At 44.3% G+C, this 16,779-nt stretch overlaps 1 protein-coding gene across 3 annotated transcripts in view; it reads right to left on the reverse strand.

Moving 5' to 3' along the window:
- Positions 1–1,110: 1,110 nt before the first annotated feature.
- SPOP (speckle type BTB/POZ protein) overlaps positions 1,111–16,779 on the reverse strand; it is a 66,077-nt gene continuing 50,408 nt past the window's right edge. For all 3 annotated transcript variants that reach the window (XM_047707408.1, XM_047707406.1, XM_047707409.1), the window contains 5 exons: positions 11,212–11,389; positions 8,348–8,403; positions 7,747–7,869; positions 3,886–4,028; positions 1,111–2,385 (listed from right to left, as the gene is read on the reverse strand). In XM_047707408.1, coding sequence (XP_047563364.1) covers positions 2,241–2,385; positions 3,886–4,028; positions 7,747–7,869; positions 8,348–8,403; positions 11,212–11,389 — 645 coding nt within the window. In that variant the 3' untranslated portion in view covers positions 1,111–2,240. The remainder of the gene's footprint in view (positions 2,386–3,885; positions 4,029–7,746; positions 7,870–8,347; positions 8,404–11,211; positions 11,390–16,779) is intronic.

Consider the following 16,779-nt stretch of genomic DNA (forward strand, 5'->3'; position numbering starts at 1 on the left):
CTCAGGGTACTGTATATCAGGAGAACTGTCACTCGACAGTTGTGGGATCTGACACATGTCACTTGACTGCTCTGTGTTTCCACTTCTCTTCACTATAGAATGGGAAGGTGCTGTCTGTCACTCGGTTGTTGGGAAGTTTAAATGAAATACTGTTTATGAAGGTTCGGTGAAAACCAAGAAGAGCTGAGCGAATGAGGCAATGCAGTGGCCCAGGAGGCCACATGGGCGGGGGAGACTCTGTGCATGCTGGAGCCCTGGACCAGTGTGCTGACCTGGAGAGCGAGGACGAGGTGGCACAGGACGGCAGCCACGATGTGGAACACCGGATACTTCCTCCCAGACGTTAGCCGTGGGAGGAAACTGACAAGTGCAATGGGATGGTTTCTAATAAGCGCATCCTCTGTGTGCCCGTGTCAATGCTCAACCACAGCTGGTCATTCTAGGACCTTGGGCAAGATGAATGAAAACTGGAAAATCTGCCAAGGCCAAAGTCATTGGAGAGAAATGGGAGATGGAATACGTTGAGTCTCCATCTAAGGTCAAATGTACACACCTTGGCCACATGGCCACTGCATTTTCCGGTGTGTCCCACCGTCCTGTACTGTCCAGCACTGTCGTGAGAAAGGCAGAGGAGCCCTGGAGTGTCCTTGTGAGCCCACCGGGTATTCAGACATTAACTTTTCTGGAAACACATCAAGTCAGTGACAGAACCAGTCAGAGATAATGATTTCCCTTTATTTAATCTCCACATTCATGTCCCCTTGATCTATTTATAGTTAGCTAGGAGAAGGGCGGTTGGGAGTTAGGTGTTAGAACATGTAGGGGGTAGAAAAGCCCACCCCCATTACTTGCCTTGGCAGAGGCAGGAGCCTGATCCCTCATTAGAATGTGGCCTGTGAGATACTCCAGGAGGACAAGACACTGGTAGATGCTGGGAGCTCCAAGAGGCAGCCCGGGGTGAGGGAGACCCAGTAAATCCCCATGGGTAGACATTTCTCATAGAATCTCTGCAAGCTGAAGGCTCAAACCAGGTCTCTGAAATCCCTTGAGGAACTCAGACCCAAAAAGCCAGCGAGGTGAGTGAAACAAAAGACCAGAGATACCACACAGTACAAAATAGTAATTATTTATATTTTCAAAAAGAAAACAATTAACATTTGGAAGTTCTCCCCTGTAGGAAAGGGGTGAGTTGGAAGGAACAGGACTGGCTCCTACGCAGGTGGCAAGTCAGGTACGAACAGCTGAGCAATCTGGGCTGGGATTTTTGTCACACAGCATTAATAATAAAATTTCCTTTTCTTTTCTCTTCTTTTTTGTTCTGTTTTTGTTTTGCATTTTATTTTCTTAGAAAAGGGGGGGAGGGAGGAGAAATAAAATCAGAGAAAAATGCCAAAAAACATTTTCCACAATATCTAAAAACAGAGAACCAGAGTTCTTGTCAAGACTGTATGAATTCTGGATGAATTATTTTTTTCCAGTTTTCAACACCGATAAAGATTTTTTGCAAAAGCCACCACATCAGAACACGCATCTTCCAGCTCAAATAACCTCCTTCCCCTCTCGCCTCCACTTGTCAATTTTCATAAAAGGATAAAAGGATGTATTCTGTTCTTGCAAACAATAAGTGCTAACAACAAGAGAGCTCTTCTGATACTTGTATGGTGGTGAGGAGTTGTCACAAATATCCAAGTTTTAGCACAGCTGGATGGACTAAAATTTCTCTCAACATAAATACTACTGGAATCCACAAATTGATTTTTGAGAAATTCTGCAAAAATCCTTTCTTCTTTCCTTTCCTTTTCCCTTCTCTTATAACTAAATGTCCTTTTTTTTTTTTTTTTTTTTTTTTTTTTTCCTTTTTGCTCCAGGCACCTGACGATCTGTTCTGCTCAGTCAGATGCAGACAGGTTTCTCCGAAGTACCACCGCTGGGACGTCCTCCAGGCCGGCGCCTAAACTGAATCCCCACAGTACCAAAGTCGGCCAGGCCAAAGGGAACACAGCGACGCAGCAACAGGGTTTTCATTAGGTTGAGCAGCCCCAGGTCCCGGGCCCTTCCCACCCCCCGCTTCCCCCAAGTTTATTTAGTGCTGTTTTGAAAGTCTGGGGGCCACGATGCAGTCTTCTGCCCCCACGACAGAGTAAAAGCTCCACAGATTGCGCTGTCTACCTGGTGGTCAGTGGCAGCAACGGTGGCTGCTGCTTCAGGAAAACACACGGAGTCTTACGACAGGCAGGATCTTAGGACTGCTTCAGGCGCTTGCGTGGGGGTCCCAGAAAAGGGCACTGTGCTGAAGCCAGAGAGCGGTAGGCCTCAGCCACCAAGTGGGGATGCGACACCACCATTGACTTCCACCCGGAGGTCTCCAAGACATCCGAAGCATGACTAGGAGAAATGTGGAGAGATGGATTACCAAAGGCACAAGAGAGGGCTGGGGTCCACCGCCCCCAGGGCAGTCTAACCTCCCAGAGTTCGCTGTAAAGGGGGCCAAACACTCGGGCGGAACCCTTCGTAGACAGAGCCCGTCACACACCGTGCAGACAGCTGCCCAGGCTGGGGCTGCTGCAGCTCGGAAAGCCTGGATTTGGAGCCCCCCCTCCCCATCAAATACAAAAGGCGAAATGCTCCTCAGGCCCCTCTCTCCATCACCGATGCTCTTCACATTCACTGGTGAGGCTACGACACAGAGAGAGCAAGGGCTCTCTTGTCCGGCAGCTCTGAGCTTCCATCTGGCTCTGCCATCATGCTGGTCCCCGACAACAGACCAGATCATGGCCGTGGCTCTATTCGATCAGCCGGAGGGGACCATACCACGCCCTACCAAATGTTAACATCTAAAGAGCACCACGCGAGTGTCTAGCACGGAGCAAGCCGTCACTAGAAGGAACATCTGGGGTCTCTTCCCACCTACTTTTGCCGCAATTGGTAAACTCCTTCGAAACAACCTTACATCGAGGAAGCTGATTCCTCTTTGGGGGCATTTTCTGTGTTAAACAATGTCCACTCATCTACTCAGCAACCTTTTAAGCCGGCCTCAGCCCAGAACTGCTGCTCTGAGGGCTTTTTTTTTAAGATTTTATTTATTTATTTGACAGACAGAGAACACAAGTAGGCAGAGAGGCAGGCAGAGAGAGAGAGGAGCAGGCTCCCCACTGAGCAGAGAGCCCGATGCGGGGCTCGATCACAGGCCCCGGGATCATGACCTGAGCCGAAGGCAGAGGCTCTTAGCCCACTGAGCCACCCAGGCGCCCCTGTGAGGGCTTTTTAAGGCCTGCTTCTCCCCTTTGGGTTTTTCCCAACTTCTGTTCTCCAACAGGCAAGGGAGCAGAACATGCCCCACTGAGAATTACTGCAGAGAGCAGTATGGCCAGGTCATCTGTCATTTAGGATGACAGGACAGATCTGCTGGAATGAACACTTCCTTTCCAAGCAGTATTTAACAGCCTCGACAACTGGTTATCCCTTCTCTTTTCCCTATTCCACAATCAGCTGTCAGACACGTTTTACTAACTCATACAAAACCCACCTCTGTTCTCCCGGAGACCTACATGTCCTCTACTAAGCCCAGGAGTGGGAAGTGAAGGTGCTGCCATTCGGGGTACCCCGCCTTTCCTGGCCAGCTGCTCATCATTTCACTGCTTCCCATCACCGCCAGGAAGGAAAGCACCTCGCTTACCAACCAGGTTAGCCCCACAAGACAGAGCAAAACCATCTCCCGAAACCATCTCCGGTCCAGTCAAGCTGAAGGGAAAGATGAAAACCCTCTACTTACTACAAGGGGCTAACGAAGCCACGTGCCTGTTTTACTCCCTAATTCAAAGTCCCTCTCCTTTCTCTTGCTAGCCCCGCTCTCCTGAAAGGACAGCTTTGAAGGTGCCGACTCACTAGTTGATGAAATCCACTGCCTGAGTTTTCAACTGATCGGCGCTGTGGAGGTCAGCCAGGATGAGAATCTCTGCGGCGTTCTCCACGGAGAGGTTACTGCAGAGGGCGTCCTCGCACATGACCTTCAAGCGCTCCAGGGCGTACTGGAAGACACAAGCACTGCTGTGGTCAGGGCGGGGGTGCCTCTGGGCTGCGGCCGCTGCAGCTGTGCTCCTCAGCGGGACGGCCGCGGAACGGGACTCCAGAGCAGAACTGCACAGCGCGTGACAAGGCCACCGAGCTACCGCAGTGATAAGGCACAAGCACGCCCCAAGGCTGAAAAGAAGACCACTAAAATAATGTGCATGGCTGCCACACAAGCTCTAAAATCCACTTGCTGGGAAAATGGCCATTAGGGAGTACACCCACATCGTCAAGGTCACCCTGCCCCAAGAGGGACTCGAGTGTTTCCTGGACCACCACCACCTACCCTCCCTTACGATGAGGCATAACCCTGCTTCAAGCCAATGGGACATGACCTTTTACATTCCTGCCATCCTTTGAGTCAGAGCCAAACGAGGGTGAAGCACAGTCCTTTCTACTTAAGCAATGTCACCAGCCCGGCAGGTATGCCAACTGGCCCATCGGGCTGTGAAAAGGAGCCCCGGGGTGACTTTCACCAGCATCTCTGCCACTAGCTGGTCCTGAATGAGGGTCAACCAAAGGTCTCCTTTTCAAGAGAAAGGGATAAATGGAGTCCTCTTTCCTGAGGTTGAGGTTAAGATTCTCAGGGTAGGAACAAAGCAGCAGAGACCCTGGATCCAGTTTTGATCTAAAAACTTCCTATTTTCCAAGTAAAGGGTATAAATGTTCTAGAAATGAAGGTCTGGGTTAACACTGGGCACATCTGATCTAGCGGATTCGTTTTGATGCCACTGTAGTATGTGCTCTCAAATATGAGATTATGAACTTACTAAGGAACTTCAGGAGCAAGGAGGAGGAGGAAGGTACAAAAGGAGTCACAAAATAAAACAGTATTAATCAGTTCATAGGAGAACCGTCTGCTTTAAGGGTATCCACAGTCTCCGTACTGGTCCCACCTCCGGGACCTCAGAACTCGATGACACAATGACTACTTCAGGCTGAATCATGGCAATCAAACCAAGACAATTTTATTTTTATGAATTCTGGGTGAGGAGGCATGTCTGTGGGCACTGTGATCTCCTGCAGCAAAAAGAGAGTTTTATTGGTTTTGGTGCAGCTTTAATTTTTTACATTTGAGTAACTAGAAAACAGTTTCCATGGAAAACAGGAATGACACTAGACAAGCAAGAAATTAGGTTGCCGTTTTTGTTTTAAAAGCCTGGAAAAGGTTGAATAAATGTTCGGTCTTTATACAGTGCTGCACAGAACATTCCTCTTATCCTTTCTTGATACATTCTTTTAAAAGGACTTTTTACTGTGAATAGTTCTGATCCCTACTGCATAATTAGACAAAAGTAGCCATTCTTGTCCCTTGGGAGACAAAGTTTTTTTTCTTAATTATGCTTCTGAAAAACCTGCCTAATGGCTGTACTTACTCAGGAGATTGAAATTGTGTCTCCCAGGCCTGGCCGACGTGTTTTGTTTTGTTTTTGGTCTAATTACACGTGTCCCCAGGAGACTGGAAAAGCCCAGAAGAAGCTGTTTCAGCCTCTTGGGTAAATTTTAGATGTTTAGATCCTTCCATGAAAGATTTCTTATTCTGTTTTCCTGAAGCTCACAATGAGGTGTAAAGGTAAAAATGTTTTCAAGTAAGCTTGGAGCAAAGACTGTCTGATAGGAAATTCTGAATGGAATTTGAAAATGCACCCTTCACTTACTTCTCATTCATAAATTTAAAGCACTGCTGCGATTCGACTACTTCATCTTTTAAAACTGTAAGTTAGCACACTATACTGAAGACACAGCCACAGAATGCCAATTCAGGCCGATCCCCATGCTCTGCGTACTGACGGGGGCTGCCCGGTATGTTCTCTGGCTGAGGAGCAGGAATGAAAACCCAGGAATGACACAGATGTCAAACCCTGGCTCTGAGAATATATACCGCTCAGCCTCAGTATTTCTGTCTGAAAAGTGGGCTTTCTGACACTACTCCTCCCTTAGCCCACTACAGTGGGCTAAGTACCTGGCATGTATACACTTCACTGAAAATCAGAAGGCAGATGAGGCAGGATCATTATAAACGCGTGTTTACAAAAAGCTGTGTCTTCTAGTTCTCCAGAGCTCACGGCAGATAGTTCCTTACTGCCCCCACTGAAAGCAAGACTCCTGTGGTCAGCACGGACCCAGACCGGGAGCACAGGGAATGTTCGCACTGCCTAACTGGATTCATAAAATCTTGAAAGGATACAGCTACTACTCAATCCTTTCAAACCCAATCAATGAGGATTTACGTGCCTCGTCCTCTACAAACACTCCAAAAAGCTGATCAATAAATACAAAACTCCACTGTCAAAGCACGTACTTCTTCTGTCCTCGAGGTGCAGAGAAAGGTGGAAGGAGACTCTTCCCACGGGGAAATCCTGGGAAGGCTCTAGTGGCCTCAGGTCTGAGCCAGCTCTGCCCCCAGATGGGTGCCGGAGCATCATACGGTAGGAAGAGGAGCAACACTTCCAGCGGGGATTGGTCCTTTTCATGGGGTCTGCTGCTGGCCAGGTATAAACCCTTTTAAGAAACTTCCAGAGGAAAAAGAGCTTGTGCTTCCTCAGACTACAGGGCCTTGGAGGACAGGTTACCGAGCTCTTTCTGACCTATCTGCATAAAGAAAGTCAGTTTCCCCAAGTGTGTTTTTGGGGACACTAATTCCCAGAGGTGATTCTTGAGGAAAAGGATTTCAGGGTTGACTAAGCTAGAGAAATGCGGTCTATCATATTTTTTTTTAGAAAACTCACAGTGTACATTAACATACTAAAAAGATTCTGAGAAATCTTGCAGTTAAGACAGCCAACACACAGGAGCCCCAATTTGACTTGTTTAAGCTCAGTGTTTCATCAACAATTTCCCTCCAAACTTCTTTTGGGAATCATTGGCCTACTGGTTTTGGTCCTTCCCCTGTTTCCTTGATCCTAAGGTCCATACTTTAATTTTCACACTTCGATGTTTCTCAAATTGAAATGAAATGATCAATGCACGCATTTACTACAGTACTATTTCTTCGTTCCAAGAGCTACCGGTCATCTTGTAATTCTGACTGTGGTATATTTCAATAGCTCCTTAGGTAAAAGTTGAAAATGCTAACCACAACACTGGGTAAAAGACTATTCTCTTACTGACAAAGTTTAAAATAAAAGCTTATGCACTCAAGGGGAGGCTGGTGAGAGGAAGGGTGAAATAGGTGATGGAGATCAAGGAGTGCACTTGTCCCATCAGGAGCCACAGGATGTATGGGATTGTTTAATCACCATATTATATTTATGAAACTACTACAACACTGTAGGTTAACTAGAATTAGAAGAAAAAGTTTAAAAAAATAAAATCTCTCACTATTTAGAAAGAAAAAGTTAATAAACTCAAGAACACTTTGTACATTATAAAGATTCAGTATTATCTGAATCTTTAATATCCCCTGTGCTTACATGTGGGATGGGGAAGAGAAGGGAGGTGAACAGCAAACTTACCCTTCTTTTCTGTAATTAGGGTGACTACAGAAGTTACTTTGACAGCAGGACACTTTGGAAAATAAAAACGGTGGTGCTATCAATTACTGCAACCCAGGACTGCCCTGGGCACACTGAGATACACGCTCGTCTTACCTACTGTGTAACACAGAGGCCCAGTCATGAAACTCACAAGGTCACAAACACTCCTCCTCTTGTGATTCCTTTTCTAGTCTTATCTCACCTTGTCAGCAGCTGCCAACAAATCATCAGCCATTTTGTCGAGGTTCGGAGCCTTCCCCGTGTAAATGAAGCACATCATTTCCTTAAAAACTTCAGGCTCCACATCATTGATTTCAACCCGATTCTATGCCAGAAAAACTGAAAATGAGAAACATTCCAACAGAACAAAATCCCTAAACAATTTTCATGATTTCAAGCTCGGGTGAGAGAAAGGCTTGTTATCATCTAAAACCTAACATGGATGAGAATTCTCTCTTTGCCCTATTTCATTAGAACAGCCTTTGCTCCCATCATATGCACCACCTTTATCTTCTCAAATACAAGAGCAAGACAACTGTTTCTTTGATTTTTTGGTGTTTCTTCGCCTGAGTAGAAACACACGTCTAAGAACCTCACACAAAACTCGATGATCTACCTGGGATGGAGTGAGTCTGTTTAACCTAGAATGCTTCTGGACCACCTCTCCCTGCTCTCAGAAAGTGTTCCGAGAACAGTATTCCAGTTTAATAACATGACTGGAAAAATACATGTGGTGTGAAATTGGGAAATCATCTGCACCTAGTCACCTAGCTAAAAAGACATATCTTCATTCTGTCACATACCTTTTTGCTCTCCTCCATTTCATGTTCAAACATGGCACTAAAAACTGGAGAACGAGCTACAAAGTGAAAGGGAAACAGAGATAGATAAGGTTATCACACTGAAACCTCTTGGTTCTTCTGTTATGAAGAGATCACCTTCTTTCTTGTCCTTTTGCTACGTGAAAGGGTCTTAGCCTCAAATTACACTGGAATAATAAAATCCCTCTCTTCTTACATTACACCAAGAAGTGAATAACATGACAGAGGGGAAAAAAGAAATAGTACTTTCAAAATAATTTCTCAGGAGCTCCATTCCAACCATTCATATTGGAACGAAATTACTCAGACTGGAGGACAATGACCTCCTCTGGGCAGGTTTGGGGGTTCAAACGGAAGATCCTTCATGGTCTAAGCAAGGCATCCTAATACCCCAATTTTTGCCTAGAACAATGATACTAAATTCTCCAGTTCTAGGGACCACACGGCAAGAAGGCCAAGAACAGGGCTCAGTGCACCATTAACCAGAGGAAGAGCATGCTTGTTTACAGCAGGTGCTCTGTTCCTTCAGGCCACACATTCACAATAGAGAGGATAACACCCCAAAGAGGCAAAAACAAAACAAAACAAAACAAAACAAAAACTAAGGTATGACAACCATCTGTGGTGCTTCAAAGTTCCACTCTTCCTGACAAAAACTTAATCCTTAGTATTTAATATCTCCCATTAGGAATAATTTGATTTTTTTTCCTTGGGGGAGTGGGGATAATGAAAAAAGGTCGAGAAATGGTGTTCTAAGCCCACTGTGGTCTAATGAACACAGAAAAATAAGTCAACTTAATTTCAACCATGAAAGTAATAAAAGGCCTAAAACCCTCAAACTTTATCATGTTGTCGAATAAATCAGAAGTTTTGAGGAAGGCGGAGACTACCAAATTTCCACCTGAGAGAGGAGCACCAGATGGAAAATGTAGCAGGACTCTGAGCCACCAGGTCACCTGAAGTTGGGCCTACAGTTTATGTCAGAAAGGATTAATTCTGGATCTGTCATTTTCTAACCACATCATCTTGGGCAAATCACTTACCCCTCTGAGACTCAATTTTTTAAAATATTCCAAAGGGACATTAATTCTCACCGCTTTTAGTTCAGAAGGCTCATCAGCTATAGGGTACTAAAATAAGTATATCACAAAAGCCAAGGAGTAAAAGGGCTGGTGGCTTTTTTTAAAAAGGGAAGGGTCCAAAGCAGCGGTATGCTTAGAAGATCTTCAGTGGCTACACTCAAAATGCTGCCCGGAGAATAAAGAAAACCAGCCAGGGTAAATAAGCAGAGGAAAAGGGAACTGAGGCAGGCCCTGAGGGACACCAGTGTGGACAGGGACGTGTGCGGAAGAGGGAGGCCACACATCAGAAGTAGCCAGAGCATCAGGAGAGAACCAGAAGAAAGAAGTCAAATAATATACGAACTAAGGAAGCCCTCAAATTTAGGAATTAGCAGGTCGGAGAACTTTGGAAAACCGCTTTCGTGGCATGGAGGTGAACTGAGGATAAGTGGGAGGAAATTCCGAAGCAGAGACAGTAAATGTGCTAACTCAAGAAACTCAGCTCTATTTAAAGAGAAATGGAGAGAGAGGGAGAGAGGGAGAGACAGAGAAAATGAATATGAATGAATGAATAACTAGAGGGAGACGGCTGAGCCAGTTTCCAGGCTAAGGGTAAACAGACAATCGGAGAAAGAGAGATGGTGGAGATACCAGGCAACAAGGGTATAACCGGCAGAGTAAGGACTCTGGGAAGGCGGCATGCGATATGAAACAGAAGCCGAAGAGACAGCCCGCTCTGGACACGAGGAAAACACCACCTCCACAGAGAATGCAGGGAAAATGCACGCAAGGCGACAGGCAAGAGCCGAGGGAGAAGGGCCTCACTTTTCTCTCAGGAGTAGTAGCAAGCAACTCTTTCAGGAGTCCAGACATTAAAGGAGACTGGTAAACAGTCTGAAGTATCTATTGTTAAGGAAAAATAAAGAGAGCCAACTATGTATCTGTAGAAGAGTTCTTGGCAGTGCCAAGAGCCTAGCTGCTTGTGGAGACACTAACCTAAGAGTAGATGACTTCCTTTGGCAATAGACAGTAACACCTAGTTGAGAGCAGGAACAGGAAGACAGTTAGATTGAGCCAGACTGAGGTTTTGCCAGGTGTGTATTTTAGAATGATAGAGCTGAGAGTCTTGGTAAAAAAAAATTGTTGCCTGAAAGTTCATGCAATTTCCTCTTATGTCTTATGGTCTGAACAGAAGTCTGTGGCTGACTGCTATGCCTTCGTGGGAAGTAAAGTCAGTCCTGCCTTATCAGCTCCCACTCTTTGTCAGTCTTTCTGGTCTTAAGGACAATGGCCTTGAGCAAGACCTAATCCTCCACGTCACTAGCAAATTCTCATTCTTCTGGTATGTCTGTACTGAAGGCTAACGCTCCAGGGCTGGGGAAGGCTAATGCTCCAGTACTGAAGGCTAACACTCCAGGGCTGGTTTAGTCCCAAGTCCAGAATCTTCTCCACTACATCTTAAGCCCCTGTCTAAGGGCTAACACCTCCTCTTAACCAGTGTTTTGACATCTACCCCCTAGGTGCAAAGGCATTCAATATACATCATCTACTGCTTGACAATGGTGGCCTAAGTCCCCTAGAGAGAGGAAAAACAGAAACTCCACTTCTATGAAGAGTAGGCTTTTTGGTTATGACAGCTAATGTCCTCACCATAAAAATATATATATTTAGCTTTATTTTTAAGTGCACCAGTTCGAAGAGTTGATGTTATTCAAAAGGTGATTATGCAGCCACCATTTTTCCTTGTTTCACCAAAACTAAAGCTTCTCATGCATAAAGACCAACCTGCCAAGATAGCTTTGTGAGCCTGGAACTCCTGGCCAGCAACGCACAGACAGCAGTCCGTGAACCGGGAGTTCTCCCACAGTCCTCCCAGCTCATCTGCCAGCCGGCACTCAGGGACTTTCACCATATTCATGGTGTTCTGGCCGGAAATGTTGACGGAATCTTGCACCACACTCACCTGTGAAAGACAAGGAAACACAGCCCAAAGGTTTTGTTACCAAGAGTTTTCTTCCCAGCAGGAGAAGAGATGACTTTTACCTCAGTGCTGTAGTACATTCAGATACAAACGTTAGTCATGTTCTCTTGAAACCACCTCCACAAATCAAGGCTTTATCCTGTGGATCAAGTAATTTCCAATCTGCCACAATCATACTTATTCTACACCATCCTAGGATGAGAGGCAAAAGCCCCACAAATCTCCTTCTCCTCCAAATGCTAGTAAACTCTGCCTCCCCTGCCTTGAAAACCTGGGCAAAACGGGGGTTGTGGTGGTAGGGGGAGATAGGCACACTGACCTAAGCACACATTAAACCTCAAGTGTTTACCTTATCCTGCCTTAAGCAAAAGGTTAAATACAAAGAATTCCTATGGACGGGCACCTGGGTGGGTCAGTCAATTAAGTGGCTACCTTTGGCTAAGGTCATGATCCCAGGGTTCTGGGATCGAGTCCCGCATCAGGATCCCTGCTCAGTGGGGAGTCTGCTTCTCCCTCTACTCTTCCCCCCTGCTTGTGATCTCTCTGTCACTTTCTCTCAAATAAATAAAATCTTTAAAACAAACAATTCTTCTGGAAGAAGATCTTCAGATCTTCTGGAAGATCTTCCCCAGCAGTGACAACTCGGTGGGTATCCCACACCACTGACACCCTTCCTCAGTCCCTTGTGACAGTGACCTACAAGAGACCTGGCTCCAGCCCCATGGGCACTTCTAGCCCTGGAACAAAGTGACAGCCACAAATTTACGGAGGGAACCAACTTGCCCCCATGACTTCAACAGCAACACACTTTAACTAGTTCAATTAACTATTCAGCCAGATAAAAACCAAGATGGGTCAGTGAAACTCAGATAAACTTGTTAGATGCCAAACACAAGGATTTATAAATAACGTAGCATTCTAAAATAAATGGAAACTACCAAACTGAAGCCAAGGCCTAGCAGATCAGTCTTCTGCCTAACAACCACTGCTATGCTTTACCTTGTCCATCACATGAGGTTAAAATTGGTAATACCAAAGCAGAATTCACAAACCTGGAGAATCAGCTCCTCACTCTTGCTCTACTGCTACAAGTTAGATGAGAAAGACAGCTTAGGAATATCCTAAATGACCCAAATTTCTCTCAACCTTCAAGATGCAAGTCATCCCTTAAATGCAGTCATAAACCCAGAGGCAAAACGAATGCCCTGGCATCCAAATGACCCGTAGTCTCTTTTCTGAAGGAGTGAGAGATTTACTATCAGGTCGAGAAATGTATTCATTTGTTTCAAACTAACCATTATGATCCTGTGCAGTGAAGCCGCCAAGTTAATCAATTATGAATGTATGTAACATCAGTAGCACATTTATCAGAGCCAGATTATAACATTATTTTAATAGCTCAGGACCCAGCACAAACTACCCCACAGAGATTTCCTCTTGTCCTTATGTTAAGATCTCTAATTTGGTCCAGCCACTTTCTCATACTAACACCAGAAGTAGAAGTTTCCAGTCTCCAGTTATAGCCTCAAAATACTGATTTTTTTTAAAAAGGGGGAGGGGGAGGAAAAGGAAAAGACCAATTAAATCCACTTCCTCACAGGAAAAGGCAGGAATCTCTTGGGATGGCCAGTGGAGGGAATGGAGGATGCTTCTGGCACTGGGTTCCTAAGCTTATACTAAACCAGGTTGACAGGAACCCAGAGTCATTAACACTTGAGGCAATTTACTGGATGGGGTAAAATGAACTGGCAGGAACTAAGCCGAATGTCAAGCTATGGTTACCAGTGGACCCTCTGCTGGTTAGATGCACGCTTGGTAATGAGTGGAGCCCAAAGACTGTGAGCCGTCTCACTGGGGCAATTCCTCTCTCCAGACACAGACAGGAACACAGCAGGAAGGAGAATGTACCTTTACTGTCTGAGCCAGACTTGTTCTGTAGATATATGGATGCCTGGAGTCTCCAGAGCGCGGAATGTCTGGCACCTCTTACCAACATTAAATACGCTTAATTAAAAATAAATTTTAAATGGCATTCACAAATGAGTCTTCAGAGCCCAAACTTTTAACTTAGGAAGGGATTGTTTTCCTCTGCAAATGATGATGCTAAAATGAGACCATTTTGAGAAAAACTAAAGATTTTTTTAATGCCTATAAAGTTGACTATGGAGACTCATTCAGAATTGCAGCTGTGAAGATGACGTGACTGTGACATTTATGTCGTCTTATAAATGACTACATGGAAATGTCTCAGGAAGGCTGTATAGCCCTCTACATTTCAAGTCGTAAACGGGCCTCACTTTTAAAGTCAATTCCTTGTCTTAAAAAAGAAAATTTCCATAAAAGACTAAAGAGTGTGCCAATTCTTATACATTTTATCTAAACATGAAAAGTCAAACTAAGACCAATGGAAATACATTTTTTAACTTCCTTATAATTAAAACAATCAAGGAAAAAATAGACTCTGCATAGAGATGGCTTATGTCAGCAGCATTACTTTTAATCAAAAGACTGGCCACAATCTAAATGTCCAACAAAAGAATGAATCAACTGTTTTACATTCACACAACACACTATCACATAGCACTAAAAATGAAAGCACTAAAGTTACACCCATCATTATAAATACATTCTGAAACCATTTTTATAAAGCGCAAAAAATACAAGCAAATCTAAACTAATACATTGTTCAGGCACACACATAGTGAACAAGAGAATGATTGCATACAATTTCGGACAGCTACTTATCATCATTCCCTGAGTAGGGGGACAACAGGTCTAAGGGAGAGTGAAGAAATATATACAGGTTAGTTCCAAGTTATTGGTGATGCTGCTGGGTTGGGTGCTGGGTTTATTACAGTATGTTTATAACCTAAATAATGTTACATATTGAAATCACCATTTTCATAGGTCAAGACTAATCAAATATTAGCCTTGTCATATAGTTCAATCAATATATCCAAAAAACCCCCCAAAAAAGAAGAGACTCACATATTTCAAATTTGGTAAACATACACATTCCCAGGCTATGAAAGGACATTCTATGTTTGAGAAGAAAAGGGATATTTTAAGAGTCAACTAGTGTCTGCGTGGTCCATATTTGGTATTTCAAACTTCATAGGATATTTCATGTTTCAACTTTAACTGCAACATCACAAAGGGACACTGGAATCTTCCACCTGTCAAAGGTACGTACAGTGAAGGGGGAATATCTGTCCCTTTCTTGTTAGTAGCTATTTGTTTTCAGTATAAACAAACAGGGAAGGGCCAACAGAAGCTGAAACATTTCACGCAGATGTTCTGTGAGACGAACTATTAAAGAGAAAATTTAAAGTGTAAAGCCTTCCTGATTCTTTCATTACCAAAGTAAACACTCTCTGTTAGGAAAACTTGGTAGAGCCCACGTTTCCTTGGGGGAATGGCATGCGGCGCCACGCAGCGCTGCGCGACCGTCCAGAGGTGGAAAATGCAGAGCTGACATGGCCTGACACTAATTTGCGGTACAATGTTAGGAAAAATTACCTGACCTCCCTAGGCACTGCTTCTCTCCCAGCAACATGAAATGAAGATAACAGAACTAATCCAGCTCAAAGGATTGTGATGAGACAATTCAGGGAATACTTTGAAAATGCTTCCAAATGTGTTAACTAAGCCATATCACCTTGGAAGAATGGACACATTTCCTAATGGACAAAAACATCACTGAGAACTGAAGGTGAACCCAGGTGAACAAGACCACCCATTCAGCATTTGGACAGTATGTGATCGAATTTCATTTAAATGTTCATTAACAGTAATACCACTGAAATAAAGCCCAAACACAGACATGTGATTTTTAGTCTTTCACCTTAGGATTCCTTCCTGTGGTCTCTAGGAACAGCCAAAAGAATCCATAGAACTGTTTTTTTTTTTTTTTTTTTATCGCGATGCAGTAAACTTATTTATAAATAATCCGTCGACAGATAGGATGGAAATGCCCAGGCCAAAGGCTGAGTGAGGAACGGAGCAGTGGAGGGCTCATAACCTAAATTTGTATGTGGACGTTGGCTTCATAAAAGCCTCTGAATAATAATAAAAAAAAAAATACTAGCTCAACCAGTAATACATAAAATAAAATATGAACTAAAATACTTGTTTATAAATAATCCACTGGCAGAAGGCAGCAACAGGTCAAAAGGACAGAATGTGCAGAAAAGAATGATCTAGCTTTGGAAAGCACTAAGAACTTAGATGAGCTGCAGACATTTTTAAAACCCACACATCCAACACACCCCCCCACGCAACCGTCTTGCAATGCTGAATGCTACTAAGTCCACAGAGAGCCTTGGAACAGAAACGAGTCTCACTAGGCACAAGCCCAAGTATGAGAAGCAACACTCAGCACCTGTGGCCAACAGAGAAGTGTGAGAGGAACAGATGGCACACCTGGTTCGATGGTAAGAAACCGATGGCATCAGCAGAACTCAGCAGACGCTTCCCTGTTCAACATCTCCTCATTTCCAAAGTGTCATCTCACTTCCCTTCTAAGTCAGTAAGACGAATCTAAACTTAACCACAGGATTTCTCCTCAGAGAATTTCATATGGGGAAGCGAAGGGAGAGAATTTCGTATGGGGAAGCGGAGCCTTGGACTTAACCACAGGATGAGAGACTGCCAAGTGAGGGCAGGCCAATCGGTTTCCAAATCAAGAATGTCAGTGCACCGGTTGGAGCAGCTGGAATGGATCTGCGGGGTGGAAGGGGGATCATGGGAGAAAAGGCTGGATCCACTGTGGCCTGGAAAATGTGGCAATACAGGGGAACACTTTGCCTAAAACACCAGAGGCAATATTTAAAGGAGAGTTCTCTTTCTTGAGAACAGTTCAAAGACTGGCTTCCATTTCCAGCAGAAATCAGAATTTTCCACTATTTCTAAATCTTTCTGAAATACCAGTCTCTAAAGTAGGTGAAGATTAAATTGATGGTCTGAAGTTTCCATCGAACCTCACACGAAACCACCTAATTGTTCTCATTTCTTCACTTGGGCAGCTGGGTTTGATCTAGTAGGACTTATATGGAATTCCAAACTCAAGTTCACAGACAAAAACAACTGCAACACTTTAATGTATTTATAGAGATGCCATCAGTCTAGTATTTCCTTCTTTTACTTCACAACAAAAAAGAAGACGTAGCTATTATGCAACTGTTTTATATATTCAGTGTAGTACTTTAATAAACTCTGCATCCAGACTTGTCTAACCCCCAGCAACTATTCTGCAAAAGAAATACTCAATGAGCTGTGACTGGGGAGAGAAGTCGACTACTGCTGGCCAGGCCTTTTCTGAGAAAGGGCAAGATCCCTAAGGGACACCGTTCTCTGCTGCACAGGTGGCATAA

The sequence above is a fragment of the Lutra lutra genome, chromosome 16 (assembly GCF_902655055.1).
Source record: "Lutra lutra chromosome 16, mLutLut1.2, whole genome shotgun sequence".
In the NCBI taxonomy this organism is placed as follows: Eukaryota; Metazoa; Chordata; class Mammalia; order Carnivora; family Mustelidae; genus Lutra; species Lutra lutra.